Below are 20310 nucleotides of genomic sequence, written 5' to 3'. Positions count from 1 at the left end.
TGTTAGCAGAACAGGCCTGAAGCGATCATTAAAGCCTCTATGAGCTGACAAAGGATTTAGCTGATCCTCTCAACCTGACAACAGCATAAGGCTGAACCCAAGCAGCCCTCCATCTCCTCCTGCTCCTCTTCCAGCTCTCCTTTCGGGGCTTTAAAAAGATCAAGCATCCCAGGAGGAGTTTCTCCTGGGAGTGGTAAAGCAAAAGAATCTGAAGAACAAACTCATGTGAAATTCCTCAGGCAGTCGCTAGGCGTGGTTAAAACACACATTGCCGCTTGCATGGACATCTCACAGAGTAGCATGCTGGAGAAGCGCCACCTCGTTCAGCAGCAAGTTTAACGTGTCTTAGAGAATTTCAAGGGAATCTCGCCTGCCCGGCCTGTAGCTGAAAGGCTCATTTGGCCCTCAGCTGTCATAGCAACTATTCAGGTTGTCTGCCAAGTGACTTAGTGATCTATGCACAGGGCAAAATCCAAATCCAAAGCTGTGGAGACCCAGTCAGAATAACCAAAAAGGCCCAAATCTTAGGAAGAAAGATCTGCTTGATTGGAATCCTATAGATTGGGAGAAAAGGGAATTAGATGAACCAACAAGTGCAGTTAACACTGATAAGGTTAGCTAGCCTACAATGTGAGCTATTATCAGCATGTTTGTAAATTTCTTCCATAAAGTAACTGTCTTGATATACTAAAAGAAATCTGTGTGCACATACTTATTTTTAGTAACAAGACTCTTGTACAAAAGTGTGTGAGTGTGAGTATGTGTGTATGCAACATTTGGAGCTTTGTGACAAGAACTGTGAGGAGGACAATGAAGTCAACAGTTGAACCAACGCAGAGGTAAGAGGAGAGGGGGAAATAGATGTTAGGGCTCATGGGAAAGAATAGACCATGAGCAATGGGCTGTTTGCTATGAAAATCAGAAGAGATGGGTCACTTCCAGGTTTTGAGTTTTTCAGAGAGGCTTCTGCAATACTTCAAATGCTTCTCCACGTCTGTGAATGTCTTTGAAAAATTTGAACGCTAATAGTTTGGACATGACACTAAAGAGCAGAAATCCACGTGCTACTATATATGGCTGGAATATTTTCTTAATAACCCAAAGACCGGGATGGACAACCTGTGTTCCATCAGAGGTTGCTGGACTGTAACTTCCCTCAGCTCTAGTCAGTATAGTCAGTCCATGGTGAGGAATGACAGGGAGGTATAGCACAGCATCTGGAGAGTGAAAACCTGCCCACTCCTGCTTTGGATCAGCCTTCTGCAACATGCAATTTCTAGACCTGGACGAGAGCTCTCATGACCCACAGCCAGCACAGCTACCATGATGAAAATGGACAGTGATACTTGTAACCCAAAAAATCTATAGGATGCCAGATGGCAGGGACAGTGCTCTAGTCTAGACAACTTTTCAGGAATGTAACAAGTATTAAAATTTAGTTCTGATGCAAGTTGTAGTCAAATACAGTGGTGCCTCGCTTAACGACGTTAATTCGTTCCAGTGAAATCGCTGTAGAGCGAAAACGTCGTAAAGTGAAAATAAAAAACCCATTGAAATGCATTAAAACCCGGTTAATGCATTCCAATGGGATAAAAACTCACCATCTAGTGAAGATCCTCCATACGGGGCCATTTTCAGTGCCTTTATAGCGAGAAATCCATCCCTAAGCACAGCAGGGAGCCATTTTGAGCACCCGGTGGCCATTTTGAAAACCCAGCAATCAGCTGCTTTGATTGTCGTAATGCGAAGAATCGGTTCCTGAAGCAGGGAACCAATCTTCGCAAAGCGAAAAAAAAACATTTAAAACATCGTTTTACCATCGCAATTGCGATCACAAAAACATCGCCGTGAAGCTGATTCATCGTAATGCGGGGTAATCATTAAGCGGGGCACGACTATAAACCATATTTACATTATACAACAGTCAGGAGTCTTCCTCTAGGAAAAATAAAAAACTGATTCAACTGGGACAGAAAAGACCGTTTCTGCATGTTATATTTTACACACACACACACACCACGTATATATATCGTACATAGTTCACAGACATCTGATGCATCTCCAGGACTAGAGTTATATGAAGTTCTGCACCAGAAAGTCTTGCCAAAGAACAACAACAAAAGTTTTTCATGCTTTGTGCTCACAACCCCAGCCAGGCCAAAATCTCTCCCGGACACTATACAAAACAGAACTGCCTTTTGATAGTTCAGCAGTTTTATTCATCTTCCAAGGAGCTAGATATAAATTGTATTTTAAAAGCAAAATACCTGAACTTGATAGCGTTCAACAGCGGTGTTGCTCCCATTCGGTCTTTTGCATATACAGTTGCACCAGACTCCAATAGATGTTTCACTACCTCCAGACGGCCCTCGGAGCATGCAGCGTGAAGAGGAGTGCGACCATCATAATCTCCAGCGCTCAGATTTCCACCCTAGGATGAGTTTGTTGAAAAGAAGCATTTTTTTTAATTCAAACATCTAATAAAAGCTTGATTAACCTGACCACTGATCAGTGTGGAAGAGATGGTCACTCTCAAATTGGCCTTCTCAGCCACACTAGACGCTGTTCCAAGTCTTCTATTCAGAGCACGTGACCCTCGTATCTCGAGACTGAAGGAGGCCTAATCTAATCTGATCTAACCTGGCCATATTGATTTACAGTTTATTGGAACTTGGGCCCTGTACAGCTAAAGGAGCACTTCCTGCAGCCCCGTATTTTTTTTTTTTAAATGATGTCTAAGATTAATGGATAACACTCCCATGATGCTGCTTTTTGGGCAGTTCAAACAAGTAAAAATGATCAGTCAGAAACACTCCATCCTTATTAGGCCTGATACGGATATGTGGAGGAGAACTGATGAGTAGAGATGGAGATATTCGTATTCGTACCCCCGCACAGCTGGACATCATGAGGATCCACTCATGCAACTGTCCACTCACCTGTCCACTGCTGCCGCTGGCTCTGCTCTCCCTTCCAATCGCTCCAGAGCTCACATTTGACTATCCACTCCTGGCAGAAGGAGGGAAGACAAGTCTTCCTTCCAGGCTGACGAGCAGATAGCCAACCGTGAGCTCCAGAGCAATTGGAAGGGAGAGTGGCGGCAGCAGTGGACACATGAATGGGGCCGGACCCTCATTACGCCCAGCTGTGCAGGGGTATTCATATATAAATACCCCATCTCTACTCATGAGTGAATTGCATACCTCCAAACTTCAATATACATAGAGTGGATCTTAGACTACCTTCTGTTGGAAGAAGGATTTTGTTGAAAGAAAATGCTTCCACCTAATTTTGCTTATGTATTACTAATAAGTGACAGTCAAAAGTCCATGATCCTGCTCTCCTCAATGCTATGCCTTCCATGGCAGAGATGTCTTTATCAATTAACACAATTTCTGATAACAACAAGAATCCCAGGTGAAATAAAAAAAGGAACAGGAGGGTCATGACTTTATGAAGACAAACAACAGCATTGCGAAGTGGTGAGCAAGTTTTTGGATTCAACAGAACTTTTTTTTTCCAAGGAGAATGTGTCCATTGGAAGATAAGGAAGAATGAGGCAAAAAGTCTTCAGTGTGCAGTTTTAATAGTCTTAAGACGGAGTGGAGGTCATTAGGTCACACAAGGAAATAATAATAATAATAATAATAATAATAATAATAATAATAATAATAATAATAATAATAATAATAATAATAATAATAATAATAATAATAATAATAATAATAATGATGATGATGATGATGATGATGATGATGATGATGATGATGATGATGATGATGATGATGATGATGATGATGATGATGATGACGACGATGATGATCTGGGACAACAATGATGATTGAGCTGTTTGGCTAAAATACTAAAGTTAGCAGTGATTTGGAGCTGTCTAACTGGCTGTCCCTTCTGGATTCTTTCTAATCAGCTTACCATACTCTGCAAAGCTTCAAGGGCATCCAAATCGCCATTTTTGGCTGCCACACAAGCCAAAAGAGGAGTCAAGGCATCTCTAACAGCTGCGAGTTCCTGAAAAGGTAGAGAAACAAAAGTTCAGCGGTAAAAAATAAAACTGTATCTATGTATTTGTGAATATTCTCAGTCATTCAGACCAAGGGGAAGTGAAACCAACGTGGAGGATCTATCAGGGGTGTCCTACCGACTCTCCTCAGACTGAAGAAGCTATTTGGATGAGTAGTGAAACATTTCCGCCTAATAAGAAAGAAGTCTAGTTGCCATGATTCAACTTCCAAATAGTTCTATATATGTATGTTTCCCAGTCTTCTTTTCAATCCTGCTTTCATACAGCCTGATTGACTTGCATGAATTATGTGAAGGAGCCTCATGGTGAAGTGGATAAACTGCAGTACTGCAGTCAAGACTCTGCTCATGATTGGAGTTTGATCCCTACAGGTTCGGGTAGCCAGACTGAGGTTGATTCATCCTTCCATCCTTCTGAGGAAGGCAAATTGAGTATATAGCTTCCGGGGCGGGGTGTGTGTGTGTGCAATCTGCAAAACTGAATTGTAAACAGCCCAGAGAGTGTTTTAAACACTATGAGGCGGTATATAAGCAGCACACTTTAATTATTTGGGATGCTTGTTCTGCAGCTTTCCAATTCTGTATTTGTATTATTATGGCAATGTTCAGATGTATTTATTTAGACAATATTTTACATTTTATTGAGTGGTCTGATAGTGTTCTTTAAAAAAAAAAAGTAAATAAAATACATGAATTAGTTTGAAATTGCTAATAGAAGTAGCAAAACCCCATTTTGTCCTTATGGATTCACATACAAAAATGACACAGACACGCCAGGTACTGTATTTTCACCTCTCCTTTTTGCTACTTTAAAATCTGGATTACATCCAAAGTCCTGACGGTAGACCGCTTTCATGCATTGCGTTTTTTTTTTAACTTCCCTTCACAGCCTCTAGCTCTCTGGAGCAACTCTGGGCATCATGCAGGTGTCTGCAGAGAATCAGTTTCACCAGCAGCACCTATTCTGCCGGCAGACAAACACAGCTGGATGCAACTCTTTATCTTTTGCAATGGGCTTTCTGCAAAAACAAGTCGCATTTGAACAAGTACCTCCTTGCAGCTGATTAACAGGTATTTTGTAATCTCTTGAATAAACCTGCTATCTTTGAGGGTGATGGGGGTTCTGATGGGAAGAACAGTCATCTCTCCTCTCAGATTCTCACTCAGCATCTAAAAAGGGAAGAAGTTATAAATAAGTAAGATATGAGTAATGGAATGTAAGGCTGACACTGCATCTAGGTGTCCCCACTTGTGCCTCCTGGACAGGAGCTGGACTCAATGACCCATAGGGTCCCTTCCAGCTCTGCGGTTCTAAGATAATTCCATCTGTAGAAAGCGCACAGCTTGATTAAGTTGTGTTTTAGGATTCCAGTCCATAGAATCCTCCAGGAAGAATGACTGCTTGTGTTAATGGGATAATGCAGTAAACAAGAGTATAAAAGTACAGTGGTGCCTCACACAACAAGCGCCCCGTAGAGCGATAAATTCGCTCTACGAGGACGTTTTTGCGATCGCAAATGCGATCGCATACCGATGGCCCCTATGGCCGAAAATCGCAGAGCGAAGGTTGGTAAGCGGTTCGCTTACCGATCTTCGCTTTGCGACCCGCCGATCAGCTGTTCGGTGGCTACAAAATGGCCGCCAGAAGCCGCAAAATGGCCGCACGCAGCATTTTCGCACCCTCGTTAAGCGAGGGGAGGGCGCGAAAATGGCTGCCGGCCATAGAGGAACATCGCTGAATGGTGAGTAAAGGAGCCTTTTGGAATGGGCTTTTCTGTCCCGCTCAGCGATGTTTTCACACAGCGAGGGTTAATCCGGAACGGATTAACCTCGCTGTGCGAGGCACCACTGTATGTGTAAAATGGAATGTGAAAGGATGTGTCATTGGAGACCATGACCAAGGTCATCCATACCCTTGTGTTTCCAATCACCATGTATGGGTGCGAAAGCTACACGGTAAAGAAAACTGGCAATTGATTGTTGTTGTGGGGTTTTCGGGCTCTTTGGCCGTGTTCAGAACATGGCCAAAGAGCCCGAAAAATCCACAGCAACCATCAGATCCCGGCCATGAAATCCTTCCGAGAATACAAAAAATTGATTCATTCTAAGTATGTTGCTGGAGGGGAGCTTTGTGGATAGCATGGATTGCCAGAAAGATGGAAAATTGTGTCCTACATCAAATTAAGCCTGAACTATCTCTGGAGGCAAAAAAAAAACTGATGCTGTCCTACTTTGGCCACATCATGAGAAGGAAAAGACAATAATACTGGGAAAGGTAGAAGGCAGCAGGAAAGAGAAAGACCCAATATGAGATGGACTGACTCCCCAAAGGAAGTTGCAGTTTCAGTCTATAAGAACTGAGCAGGGCTGTTGAGGACGAGGCATTTTGGACATTGCTCATTCATAGGGCTGCCATAAGTTGGCGGCAACTTGATTGCACATAACACCAATGTAAAACAAAATATTTTCTGCTTCCTCCACTATTGGCTATGTAACAAAGCCTGACACTGGGAGTATCTGAGGCTTCCTCCTTTCCCCAGTGAGAACATGGCACGGAAAAGTTCATTCTTAAATGCAGCAGAAAAATCAGCAGAGAACTCTAGACTCACAATGTGATAAAAGTACAGTCAATTTCTTATCAAATTTAGAGCCGGGTTACTTAGACAGAATTCTGTTGGATCCAGCTCAGAACCTGGAAGTCATATTTTATAAATAAATACTTCACCATTACTTTTGGGAGTAGTGAGGGCATGATACCCTCTCTTCTGCAAAATAATTTAATAACCATTAAAGTCACAGACCAAAATCCATTTGCTGATCCTACTTAAATTAGACCCAATGAATTAGTGTTGGGTTTCAGTGGATTTACTCTAACTTGGACTAGCAACTGGATTTGTATTTGCAACAAGTACAGTTTACTTGTTATTTCTATTGTGGCTAAAACAAAAACAAAAATTGTTTTGGGGAGAGTGTTTTGAGCAAATTTGTTTTGCAAATTTTAGCCCATTTTCTTACTGTTTTAGGCTGTTCCCCACAAAGGAATCATAGAATAAACACAACAAATAACAGAAAAAAATTCAACAACAAGTAAAGCTATTAAGTTATGTATTCGCGAAGGCTTTCACGGCCGGGATCTAATGGTTGTTGTGGGTTTTTCGGGCTCTTTGGCCGTGTCCTGAAGGCTGTTCTTCCTAACATTTTGCCAGTCTCTTTGGCCGGCATCTTCAGATAATCTCTTCTCCTTACCACAACAATACACCCACAACAAGACACACTAATCACCCATCTCCTGAATAGGACAAAAGCCTATCTCACAGCCATAAATACTCCACTCCCAAGCCAACTACACCAGAGCACAGAGTGCTGTCCTCTGAAGATGTCGGCCACAGAGATTGGTCAAACGTTAGGAAGAACAACCTTCAGAACACGGCCAAAGAGCCCGAAAAACCACAACAACTATTAAGTGATGTTTCTAAAATATATATAACTTTATATATTGAGAATTCCTTCTACAGGATAGCTTTCCAGGATCTGTTTCAGGCCTGGTCTGTATGTAGCAATTCACCAGACAGAGAAAAAGTTCACTTTTTCAGACAATAGATGGTAGGGGTCAGCAACGGCAGCCTCTCAGTTGTTATAATGAACTCTCCACTTGTTCCCTTGTGATGGAAGACAGAACAATGAACTCAGTAAACCAGCTTGTTAGTTCTAGTAGAAGATGCTACTCCACTATCAGTCATAAAGTAAGATTCACCTGCCAGGCTAATCATCTTTTGTTCATTTACAGAACAGTGGTGTGTCATCTTGTCCTTTGTCTCAGGCAGCAAAATGTGTCACCTCTGATATATACCAAAGAAAGGACACTGTACAGATTGCAGAGTGCCAGATACCGAGTGGCTTAAAAAAGTATTCAGTTTTTTAAAAAAAAAATTAAGAGGACACTTTGAAAAACCATAATTTGGAGTGGAGGGGAGAGAGGTCTGGACTTTTAAGAATTAGATGACAAGGGAATTTTACCTTTCTCTTCTCAGCTAAGGTAAGTCCGGGTTTGCTCAAAACGTAGGACAGCTTGGTAAGGGCGGCTTCTGGTGTCATATCTGCCCCTGGAATTACACCTGCGTCCATAAGGGTCTGTATTCAGTGAAGAAAATTGCAGCTGAGATTTGTACATTGCTTTACACTTCATGCACACTGGAGACAAGAAAATTTAATCTTATTGTTCATTTGATTAGGCAATGTTGCCATAGTGAGTAATTAAGCATTTTGTTTCTGATTATTGATACTAATTTGATCACAGAGTTGGAGTTAATGTATTTAATTTATTTATCATTATTCCTTAAAAGGTACAAGAGCAGTCCCACTGGCTTCTGCTGGGTGTGGCTTGCTTTCTGAAGTCACAGAATGGGGGAATTATAGTTAATTCTATGCATTCTTCATCCGTAGAGCTTGGAATCAACTTCTTGCACGTAACTTGGTACTGATAATTTTTAAAAATAACTAAGGCATAAGGATAGAGTGATGGACTAGAACTCAGGAAACCTGGGTTTGAATCCCGGCTCAGCCATGGAAGCTCACTGGGGGAGTTGAACCGGTAAAAACCATTCCTTAAATATCTCACTTATCTTAACAGCCCTGTTAAGATTGCTGTAAGTCAGTTCTGACTTGACAGCACATGACAACAAACAAAGTTACATTATGACTGCATTGTAACACAGAATAACTTCATTCTTTTTTGTGGCATAATGGTACTTATTAGTTATTTTTATACGCATGAAGCTGTGGCCTCATGATATAGTGGAGGATGAATATCATGTGGTTTCAAGTGCTGGTTTATGCTATAAGTCACATGGCTGCCTCTCATGTGCTATTCACATCTGTAAGAGAGATGCTTTATTATGTCCGAAGAAGGAGGCTGTAGGACAATATGTTTCACACCACAGGCAAGCAACACAAGAGTATTGTGGTGCCTTAAAGATTACCATACTTTTCCATTAATAACATGCCCCGTTTATAAGACTTTCCCCACTTATCTAACCTCAAAATTAAGAAAACTTAGCTTTGAGTATTCAGCCCCTGGGCTCAGAATGGTCAGACATTAAGAGTCCCTGTTGAATCTGAGCACTGCCTGCAGGCTTCACCCCCAACGAGGTGTGTTCCAATTGGTTTGTTCAGGATCAGCTGACGTCCATTCCATAAGGCTGGTGATTGGAGGACGCTAAGCCTCCTGACTGTAGGAAGCTAAGCCTCGTGACTGAAGGAAGCCTGTTTACAGAGGCAAGGCACGGACTGTTTTGTTCTCTCAGCTTACTTCCATGTAAAAGACCCCCCTCAATTTTTAGTGTATGTAATGATTTTAGGAAAAAGTAGTGTCTTTTACACGGAAAAATACGGTAATAGGTTCTTATATTGGTTGGATTTTGGCAACCTGCATATTATGCATTCAAGAGTTGGAAGCACTAATGGGTGAACATCAATTACATCATAGCAGCCGATTATTCCCTCGTCTACCTCAGGTTCTTTTTCCTGCCTTTTTACTCAGTTAAGGTTCTGTATCTGTTAGCAATGCCGGGATTCTATCAATCAGAGAATGTTAGTTATGGAGTCAGCAGTTAAATCTGAGTGAAGTATTTATGTAAGCAGTCAATTAATCAAAATAATGAAGTTAACTGGTTAAGATCTTAAACTATGTAACAATCTGTTTTGTTTGTTTTTCTGACATATATGAAGATTTTGTCAGTAAAAGAGAAATATTTTTTTATTCTTTCTCAACACCACAGTCTCTGGCTGAATCTATCCAGACTATGTTATGGCAGTTGAGGTAAATCTAACTAAAACTAACCGAATAAGAAGAAGTGGCATATTTGAGGGAGACTTGTAATCTGCTCTTATAAACATAACACATCTGACAACAAAAACGTACTTACAAATACTGTGTGAATGTGACAAATGTGCACCATACAGAAATCTAGGATCTACAGCAGCAAGACTAGATTTGTTGCCATGTAATACTGTACATGTGCCATGTTACTGATTATGTTTTATCCATGTTTATAAAAGAGATACTCCATTATGTCACTGAATTTCTAGAGCTGTTACAGTCATCCTATGGCATCTTGAGAGGAAGCCACTGAACCTGTCATCTTCAAAGTATACAAATGAGATTAGATCAACTTGTTGGCACCTGATCCTGCAGAATATTCCCATGAGCTAGTTTCATACAACTTCATGCTGTATTGAAGATAATTCTGTTGGTATTTCTTACATTCACTCTTTTTTTAGTATTACAATGGTGGATTTTAACAGTCTTCTTCAAGCAAACCTCTGAACCAGAACATTTATAATAAAAGCCAAACAAATTAAGAAACAAACCAAGTAACTCAACATTATTCTGTAAAGAAGCAATGAACAGAAATGTGCATACTACTAATACTAGGCCTTTTAATTAAACAGTAAAGGGGAATAACAGGTCTAGCCTTATTCCTGACAGAAAGATTAACTTGACATAATGAACCTACAACCCTAATTTAGAATTAGGAGATGGGGGGGCAGTTTTATCAACAATGTTGTCAACTTTGTGAGAAAATAGGACACAGCAAGAAAAACAGCATTAAAAAGAACTTACGTAGCCAACTGTAACATTTAGTACTGTATTTAAAAACAATTCCTCTCTTTTCTAATAATATAAAGGTTGCACTTAATTCCATCATCCACATTCAGTATTTTAGGGACACCTAATCAAAAATGCATCCCACCAGCATGAACTTTTAGTAAAATAAATTTATAATGGCAATTGTCACGGTTTCCTGGCCATCTTCGGATTAAAAACCTCCGATCTATTACCTCATACTATACATTGCTACAAGGTGGTCCACATATCTACTGTAGTTATAGCACACAAAGATCTCCAAATCACGTTCAAGTGTTTCTGAAATGATGCAATCATCAGATATAGATGCATATGTTTGACTGTGTGTAATGCTACCATAACCACATGCAGATGTTTTAATGACAATGAAAGTGGAGAAAAAACAACATTACTATTCAGTTCATATATAAGAGATCGATCACGATACTTAGCAAGTTCACCATAAGGAGCTGGAATTAATCAAAACGACAAGATGTGAATGTAATAAGCATTGTGTCTTTTCATGCTCATAGGGAAACACATTTTCTCAATCAATGGTTCCCACGTCTCTGTTATCTAAAAGGGACTTTCCCTTACAATATGTTTGGAATCTCAGCAAGTGAGAAACAGAGGATCTATTCAACAAGCATTCCAAAACATATGTTGTGCGATGCTATCAAAAGCAACCACAATAGATGGTATATGTGTAACCATCAGTGGCCTACGATGCATGTACAGGTGAAGGTGACTGGAAGAAAGAGAGAGCAATAATCAAACAAGACTCAAAGGCACTTGCAATATATCACAGAGAGATGAATTAGTAGAAATTGTTCACCTTCAGTGCCAATTGTAACTTAATAATAGCATTTCAATAGCATTTTCAAAAATTCAAAGTACATTCATATTCAGTTTGGAAATATTTATATTGGAAGGTGGTAAAGAATTATTTAAAGAAATGAAAGAAATGTTAGAACAACCCTGTAAAGAGATCACTATAATTATCCCCATATTGCTCAGGAGGCGGAGGCAGGGGAGGCAGAGGTTGAAGGAAAAGTATGCCTAAGACCACAAAAAAGTTGGGGAAAAAGAGTAATTTGAACTTTCACATCAGTGTTTCTTGCAACACCTGCCAATTTGTACTTTGACCTTTGGGGCTGCCATTCATGACCGCTCTATAAACATCTGAAGCAGGTAAGAGGTAGAGATGGAGATGGAGAGGGCTTTCCTCGGACAGGATATCCTAAATAGCTGTCGCCCCCCCCCCAATCTTGGATTTATATACTGTTCTGCATATCTCCAAAGAGGAGAATGCATATACATGAAAATAACAAAGAGATTAATAAACAACATCTTTAAATCGCGTTGGCAAAGAAAAACAAGAGAATGGGGAAGGACAACATACCATGAAACACTAATAATAATAAATAAATAATGGAATGTTCTGTTACTAAGGATGTCAATGGATTTATATTATTTTAATTGTATATATGTTTGCTGTTAGCCACCCAGAGTGGTAGAATAAACCAGATGGGTAGGATATAAATAAATAAATAAATAAATAAATAAATAAATAAATAAATAAATAAATAAATAAATAAATAAATATGTGTTTACATGTGTGCTTTTGTGGATTATCATCCAGTTCCTCAGATACTTCCTGAGGAAGCAGATTCTGAACCAAGAACGTTCACATGAAAGCAAATCTGTTAGTCCTTAATATGCCATGATATTTTCCCCTCCCTCTTTCTGTCAACATGAAAAAGACTAACTTCTTGGAAATCTTTAAACTAAAAGCCGGCAATTGGGATGTGCCATTTGGATTTTTTTAAAACTTCCTTTTTTAACAGGAAGCTCGGCCACCGCCTCAGGTCATGAAGCCTTCCAGTTAGGCCTTTCTCCAGCTGAGCCACATTTAGGTGTCTGTAGATTTGGGACTGTGAAGAACTCAAAAAACCTCATTGGATGAGGGCGAGGGGCCATTTTTGTGTCACCAAGGTCACTCTAGTCAGTGGCTGCAACATTGTGGTAAAAATATTTTAAAAACAGCTTTGCTTGAAAAAAAGTGGTGGGCAAACTTTGTTTAAGAGAAAAATTGCATGCAGGAGGAGGCACCTGTCTTTCATTTTTTATGGAAAAGGTCTAAGTGGGAAACATTTACTCTAGGCAGTTCTACTCTATTTACAGAGGCCACAAGAAGGACTTTGGGGGAGGGCACATGCAGTATGCAGGTGGAATGATTTCCACCTCTGCTTTAAGCCGCCCAAATTGGAGGTCCAAAGGCCATCTCCTCTAACTTCCTTATGCAAAGCCAAGCCATCAATTAGCAAAGAGTGTTCTGCACAACCCAATCGGGAACACAACACAAGCAAGAGAACTGCTACACCAAGTTACACAAATGGCAGTCCCTCACCCCTGAAAAAACAAACAAAAAAAACCAATGAAAGCTTTCACATGAATTAATTCTAGCCCAGATGAAAATTCTTTCTCAAACCAAATATTGGCATGATCAGCATGACCCCGAAGTGCAACCATACAGCTAAGTGAATGCGACAGAATTCCTCTCACCTTTCCTGTGGCATAAACCACAGACACAGCTCCTCGCAAGCACTGGGTGCAATTCAGAATCACTACACCGCGGTCAGTTGCTTTTTTCAGTGCCTCTAGCAAATCGGGACGATTATTGGGGGCATTCCCACTGCCATAGGTTTCAAGTACAACCCCCTCCATTGGGCACTGAAGGAATGCTGTCACCTGCAAGAAAGAAAACTGATATATGAGCATTTCTAGCTCAAAAAGGTTTGTGATTGTGACTATTGAAATCTATGTCTTCTTCTAAGTACATTGCGATTTGGAAAACATAACTTTTAGAAGTTTTTGAGTGGCAGCTAATCAAAAGTATGCATCAATAGCAAAGGGATATATGGGATGTTCCATATATTGACAAAATGGTACGAAGAGGTACTTTCCTATTTATGTAAACATAAACTCAAGGAGTCAAAACAAGTAGGACTAGTACACATTAGTACTGATGTAGGTGTATGCTTTAAATTAGTGTGGGTCACCTGAGGCTCTTGAGATATCATCGGACTGCAGTATGCCTTACCACTGGTGAGACTGGAACTGATGGGAGTTTTAGTCCAACAACATCTGCAGGAACACATTTCTCCACTAGCATATTACATGCAACAAGAAAAACACAAGTACCTAGAATAATGGGAGAAACAACCGAAGGATAGTCTCCAAATCCTAAGGTACTAGTCTTCCCTTTTTTTGGCACTGGTTAGGCCTCATTTAGAGTATTGAATCCTGTTTTGGACATCACACTTGAAGAAGGATGCCAACAAACTGGAACAAGTTAAAAGAAGGGCAACAAGGATAATCTGGGGATTGGAAACCAAGCCATATGAAAGACTGAAAGAACTATAGCATTAAAAGAAAACTGAGAGGATAGCACTTTTCAAATACTTGAAAGGTAGCCATACAGAGGAGGGGCAGGATCAACAGTGCAGGGCATGTAATAATGGGAAGCCAGATTTCAGCTGACTATCAGGACAAACTTCTTAACTGTTAGAGTAGTATGACAATGGAACCAATTATCTCCAGAGGTGGTGAGTGCTCCAACCCTAGAGGCATCCAGGAGAAAATACAATAACCATCTGTCAGATCGGCTTTGATTTGGATTCCTGCATTGAGCAGGGAGGTAGTATTTGATGGCCTTATAGGCCCCTTCCAACTCTAAAATTTTATGATTCTTTGATAAGCGCAGAGGGTGAATATGGAAAGATACAATGAACCACAAGGATGAAAGTAATCTATTTTAATAACGCAAATTAAACTATGCAAAAGGGTCTGAGTTTTAATTTATAAATTGCCCAGAGTATTTTTTTTCTCCTCTATAGGGCAGAATAGAAAACAAACCAACGTGATCTGCATAAATGGGGAAGGGATACTAACTGTAGAAAACAGACCTGACTTCAAACTGAAATCGCATCCTTTTTACTTTAGAACAACAGAGTGGAAACAGCCTTTGTACGTCAGGCGTGGACAAGTGTTGAAATTTCCAGACATTATTGGACTACAGCTCCCATCAGTCCTAACCGTTGGATCATTTGGTGCTGGGACCTGTAGTCTAACAACAGCCGAAGGAAAACATGTTGCCCTCTCTCTTTCACCTCTTTCTCCTTTCTCTCCGTCCTAATGGCTGAAACCTGCCTGAAACAACACGTGAGAATGAGCTGGCAAGAACGTTCAGGAATCGGAAAGGGTGGTACTACTTTGCTGCAAGTGGTGTTGCCATTTCTGAACGCCTCCCTCTGTTTAAAGTGGAGGAAATGCTTATGAAGAGAGAAAACTAGTTCATCGGGAAAGATAGGCCTGTTCCTTTGCTTGCTGTGCTGGCTTACTATCTGCAGGGTTGCAAAGACAGGGAGCATTAGACAATGGGCCTCTCCCATGTGCAGCCGGAAGGGGTGCAGTCGATCACCTCAGCATTCTAACCAACTTGTTCTTCTGCATTCTTGCCCAGACTACTCCGTAATAAAACATAGAGACATAGTGTGCATCAGCGTGAAGCCACATTTCAAGAAAGTACTCCTTGTGCGCTAGGAAGCAGGACAAGCTTCCGGTGACTCTTCCGGAGTCTGTCAAGCCAACCAAGGACAGCTGACTTAGTACTACACTTTATACCACCCCCTGCATGCACTTGGAGAAGTTACTCTTTGGGGTTATTTCTTCCGGAACTTCACCAGCATGGCCAGTGGCTATTTTCGCTGGAGGGCTCAGGAAGGTGTAGCTTTAAAAGCAACTTCTCCAGGCACTGCAGACAATAATTATGCAAAGCATGCTTGGATGTGCCTCCCTCATCTGAACAAGTATTATAGGAGCATCAACTACAACAAGTAAGCCCTGAGGAGATAGATCACTGGCATAGAAGCCCTCTGGGAGTGGCTCAGTAATACCAATGCCTCTTCTCTTTGCTTATTATATGTAATCCACACTCCCACATCTCATGTCCTCACTGCTTTCTTCTTATGACACTATCATTGGGGGGGGAGGGAGGCTGACCGCATCTGCAGTGATCCCTGGAAAGATTCTCAGGAGGCCCACATTGCTGTTCATGTTGGTGTGGATCTCAAATTTCTTGGTAGTCTTGGCTCTCCATACAGTCTCCCAATTAACTGTGAAGACAAAAGAAATATCATTCATTTCAGCAGCTTGGCTTCCAAGCCCAGCTCATTCTCGTCTATCGCAAAGGCTTTGGTACCACTGCAGGTTTAGTCGGAAGCAAGTGCAACTATTTTCAGTAGGGCTTATTCCTGAATACATGTGTATGGGACTGCCATCTTGGCTTCATTCAGTTGGGAAAGATGACTAAATACAATTTGTTGCATTCATTTCTCTTTGCCAGCCTTTCTTCCCACAGGCATGTAGTGTCAACAACTGAGAGTACAAACCTCTTTCAGAGCCAAAAACAGTCTTGTAATATTCTGTAACAGAGGCTGTCTTATTCTGGCTGTATCATGAGAAGGCAGGATTCTCCGGAAAAGATAACAGTGCTGGGAAAGGCGGAAGGCAGCAGGAAAAGAGGAAGACCAAATATGAGATGGACCGACTTCCTAAAGGAAACTATATGCTTGGGTTTGCATGAATGAACCTCATGCAGGCTGTCAAAATCTGCTGGGATCGTACGCTGACCATGAGCAGAGTTTTAACTATAATACTACAGTTTAACCACTGCGTCATGAGGCTCAATCCCAGAAATATATAACATCTCAGAAATATACCTGCAGAAGATTCTGACATTCTAAATCCTAGATTAGAAAGCACAGCTAATGGCAACACAAAAAATTCAGAATCTGGACAGGCATGCGGTGGTGGGGCAGATTTTATGAGCATGCCCACTATTAAATAGCTATAGGTCAACACTAGAGTTTTCAGCTTTACAATGTGTCTCTTTTTAGCTTAATAATCAAGAAAAAAGAAGAAAGGGAATGGCAGTTCTCATCTCTGTACATGAAACAACCATGTCTCCAGAACTTCATGCAGTGGTTATGCAGTGGTTAAAATCTTATAGCAGCTCGCCCTGAAAGCTTATCATATCCCAATCTGCAAATCAAGTAAACCAAAGTACTCTGAGCTGTCAGGAATGACAGTTCATAAGCGCTTTGTACTGAGATGATCAGAAACAGTTTTGTTAGAAAGGAAACATTATAATGTTTTAATCTCAGTTTTCTTTTGTTTTGTAAGTGCAGTGTGTGAACATGTGCCTGGGGAGAAGGGAAGGTAACATGAGTAAAGCCACCTTGCGAGGTGTCAGCAAAGTGACAACATATTTCATATGTTTTCAAAAGACAGATGTTATTACTCTTACCACTAATCATCTCCAGACTTTATAATGCAGTTACTAGTGATTAAGTAAAATGGCAATGATTCAATTAAGTGTGATTATATATTGCAAACCAGATGCCAGCTGTTCAACTAATACTCACTCTTGAGTCCCATTACTACAATGCCAAAAACACTCATTATTAATTCTAGAAAGACTCACAACCCATCCCTGGCAGACAATACTCTGTAAATAATGTTCAAGAATGACAGAAAGCACACACACATACACAAACACACACACCCTAAGGCACAGATGGTATAATCCTTTGCATGAAAACAATGGTAGGGACGTCCAAAATGCCAGGTTAAGGACGACTGTAAGGAAAAAGAAGTTCCATTTGCACACTATTAATTATTATATTAATAGTGTAGCATCTGTTGTTACGTGCCATCCAATCACTTCTGTAATGGCAGCTCAGGTAGGGAAACAGCTCAGACCAAGAGAGATGCAAGAGCATCTCCAAAACGTGATGGCCTCTGACAGTTCTAGCCACTGAAATTGCAGGAGGTTGCAAGCATCCCAAAGTCTAGGCAACTGAATCCTACTATTGGGCATTCACAACTCAGCAGGTCCATGACAGAAATCAAGTATTGGAAAGAAAAGTTGATGTGCTTGGCAGCACCCTTCCTCTCCGATACAAGAAGTTCCATCAATTAAAGCACTACCTTCAGTGTTGGATGATAGCTGTGTGCCGTCAAGTACATTTTGACTTATGGTGGCCCTTTTCAAGGTTTTCTGGGTCAAGAGTATTCAGAAGTGGTTTACCATTTCCTTCTTCTGTTGGAGGGATGGCTAGGTAGCTCTGTGATTTAGGTATCTGGGTGTGGGGCCAGAGTTTGGGAGTTCAATTTCCGACGGGGCATCCTGGAAGAGCCAGCCTGTGTAGCCTTGGCCAAGCTGCACAGTCCCAGGATGGCTCCAGAAGAATAGGAAACCACTGCTGAGTATTCACTACCTGGAAAACCCTGAAAAGGATAATTAAGAAATTCACTTAATGGTACACAATTATTATTCAGTTGGATAATCAGTAACACGCCCTTGACTGGAGTGGAGGAGGGAAAAGATTGTGTGTATCTGTCTTTGTCAGATACAGTTTGTTTTTGGAAAGCCAAAGATAAGCAATCATATTTCGTAAAAATGTCACAATGCCTACATTATCTTTTTTGCAACAATTGTGGAATTGTTTATTTTGATCAATCCCACCACCCCCCTTCATATAGTGTAACCTCGGCCACCACAGAATTTTCTTTCTGAGTGAATGTTACAAAGAAGAGTTATTGCCATGTCTTCCTAACAACTTGGTCCTGGGAAATGTCTATGTGTACTTATCATTTAGAAAATTATTTGAAGGGAAGATGAAACATTCTTTGAAGTGACATTCGTTGGCACCAAACACTACCAAAAAATTTGCCAAAATTAAAAAAGATTGTTGGAAGTGGACAATAAATTCTCGCAATGGAGTTTCTGGAATTCTCTCTGAATGAAAAACATACCAATTGCAAAATTAATATGACAGGTAGATCTTTACAAAAACGACAATTTTTACTGAAGCTCATTGCTTTATAGCAAAGAGAAGAATCATGTGCCCGGTGGGGCTGTTTTGTAGCCCATGAAGTTCCCAAAAGAAGAAATATTATTCCACAAAATACAAATATTTCTATCTCTGTCTCTGTCCCCTGTAAGGTAGGGATGTGGTGAATGCTCTCAAAATGGCCCATTCTCTGCCACTTTTCAAGTTTCACCATGCTAATATTCTCCCCCCCCCACAAGTTTCTCCTTGCATCAGCTGGATTTCTTGACTGCCTTGTGCAAATTATACCCCAGCTATCCCATTTCTTTCTGATTTTGTTTTCAGCTACTGTTCTGCACAATAAATAGCCAAATTATGCATCGCTTAATGCCATTCGTACTAAATCCCGTACAGGAAATATGCCATCCTGTGCAGCGATTTTAACCATTGCCCCTGCTCTATGAGGCTTCCCTAGATGCGTTTCCAGATATCTTACTGCTAACAATTAAAGCGCACTGTATAGATACTCCTGTCTTTGAAGAAACACATGCAGTTTACAATTTTACCGCTAAGTAATCTGAGTGCAGATTCCCTCTAATTTGTTCACTTACACATCACACCATAAAAGAGCCTGTATCATCAATATGTGTGTGTGTGTGTGTGTGTGTGTGTGTGTGTGTGTGTGTGCGCGCGCTAATTTATATGTACCACTGCAAAATCAGAAATAGTGTTTATAATATAGATAGAATTGCAATACTTAGTGAGGAACCTGCTGAGTCAACTGTCAAGATGTACATTGTCCTGAGCATCCAAACCTCCTACCATGTATAATATTTCTGAATCAGAAACTCCTGGAAGGCCAAGAGGGGGTGGGGGATACTATAAAATGACTCAGCTGAGAGTGGCCAGATAGTCTTTGTATATCCTTGCTGGAAAAACATCCCTGCCATTCTGTGCTTTCAGCCACTAGACCGTCCCTTCAGCTCTATGATCAGACAGAATTTTGAGCTATGCATTGAGAAGGAATAGCAAATGCACATCACATAATGACTTTAGGAATGATAAGTTATCTCTTTATGCTCTCCATACAGAACATCTGATCCAACCAATTAGCTAAAAAATACCAACACTTTGTGGCTGCTGAACTTTTTTTCTGATGCAACCCAACAGATTTCAAGCAACCTGTTCTGACTTGGATAAACTGAGCGTGTAAAAAAGCTTTTTACTGATTGAGGATACTCCTTCGCACTATGTAAAATAAAACAGAAATTTCATCAGAAATTTACTGATAAGTGCTTAACTGATCTTGCTCAAGGAGAAAGCAAGCCCTAAAACCTTTCTTCCGATTGATAGAGAGATAAAGTAAAACTAGATTGTGGTTCCAAATACAGTACATTTATTTGAGAAAGGCCAGAGTTCAGTAGAAGAGTACATAATAACCTTTGAACAGCAGAGCTAGAAGGAACCCTACGGATCATCGCGTTGAGCCCCTCTCAAAGAGGCACAATGGGGAATTGAGCTCCCAAGCCAGAGACCTAAGCCACTGAGCTATTCAGCAGTACTTTAAATGCAAATGGCCTTGGGTTCAACCCCTAGCTTCTTGCAGTTGAGGTTAGAAAAGACCCCTATCTGTATACCTTAGGGACTGCCGTTTCAGTATCTTATTCTAGGCTTACACACATCCAGAGCAGTAGCTGCTGAGCTATTGTGGTGACTGGATGAAGTGGTGTTGGCACATGACCAAACAGA

The 20310-nt window shown here is 40.7% G+C and overlaps 1 protein-coding gene across 1 annotated transcript in view; it reads right to left on the bottom strand.

Moving 5' to 3' along the window:
• LOC110083574 (60 kDa lysophospholipase) overlaps positions 1-20310 on the bottom strand; it is an 87442-nt gene that overhangs the window by 23291 nt on the left and 43841 nt on the right. Inside the window, exons 7-12 of the mRNA XM_072986731.2 lie at positions 15728-15840; positions 13229-13414; positions 8056-8169; positions 5089-5208; positions 3931-4026; positions 2268-2431 (exon numbers count right to left, since the gene is read on the bottom strand). Coding sequence (XP_072842832.1) covers positions 2268-2431; positions 3931-4026; positions 5089-5208; positions 8056-8169; positions 13229-13414; positions 15728-15840 — 793 coding nt within the window. The remainder of the gene's footprint in view (positions 1-2267; positions 2432-3930; positions 4027-5088; positions 5209-8055; positions 8170-13228; positions 13415-15727; positions 15841-20310) is intronic.

The sequence above is a fragment of the Pogona vitticeps genome, chromosome 1, assembly GCF_051106095.1.
Source record: "Pogona vitticeps strain Pit_001003342236 chromosome 1, PviZW2.1, whole genome shotgun sequence".
Lineage (NCBI taxonomy): Eukaryota > Metazoa > Chordata > Lepidosauria > Squamata > Agamidae > Pogona > Pogona vitticeps.
Note: the sequence above shows the minus strand (reverse complement) of the source record. Positions and strands in the feature narration are given on the sequence as shown.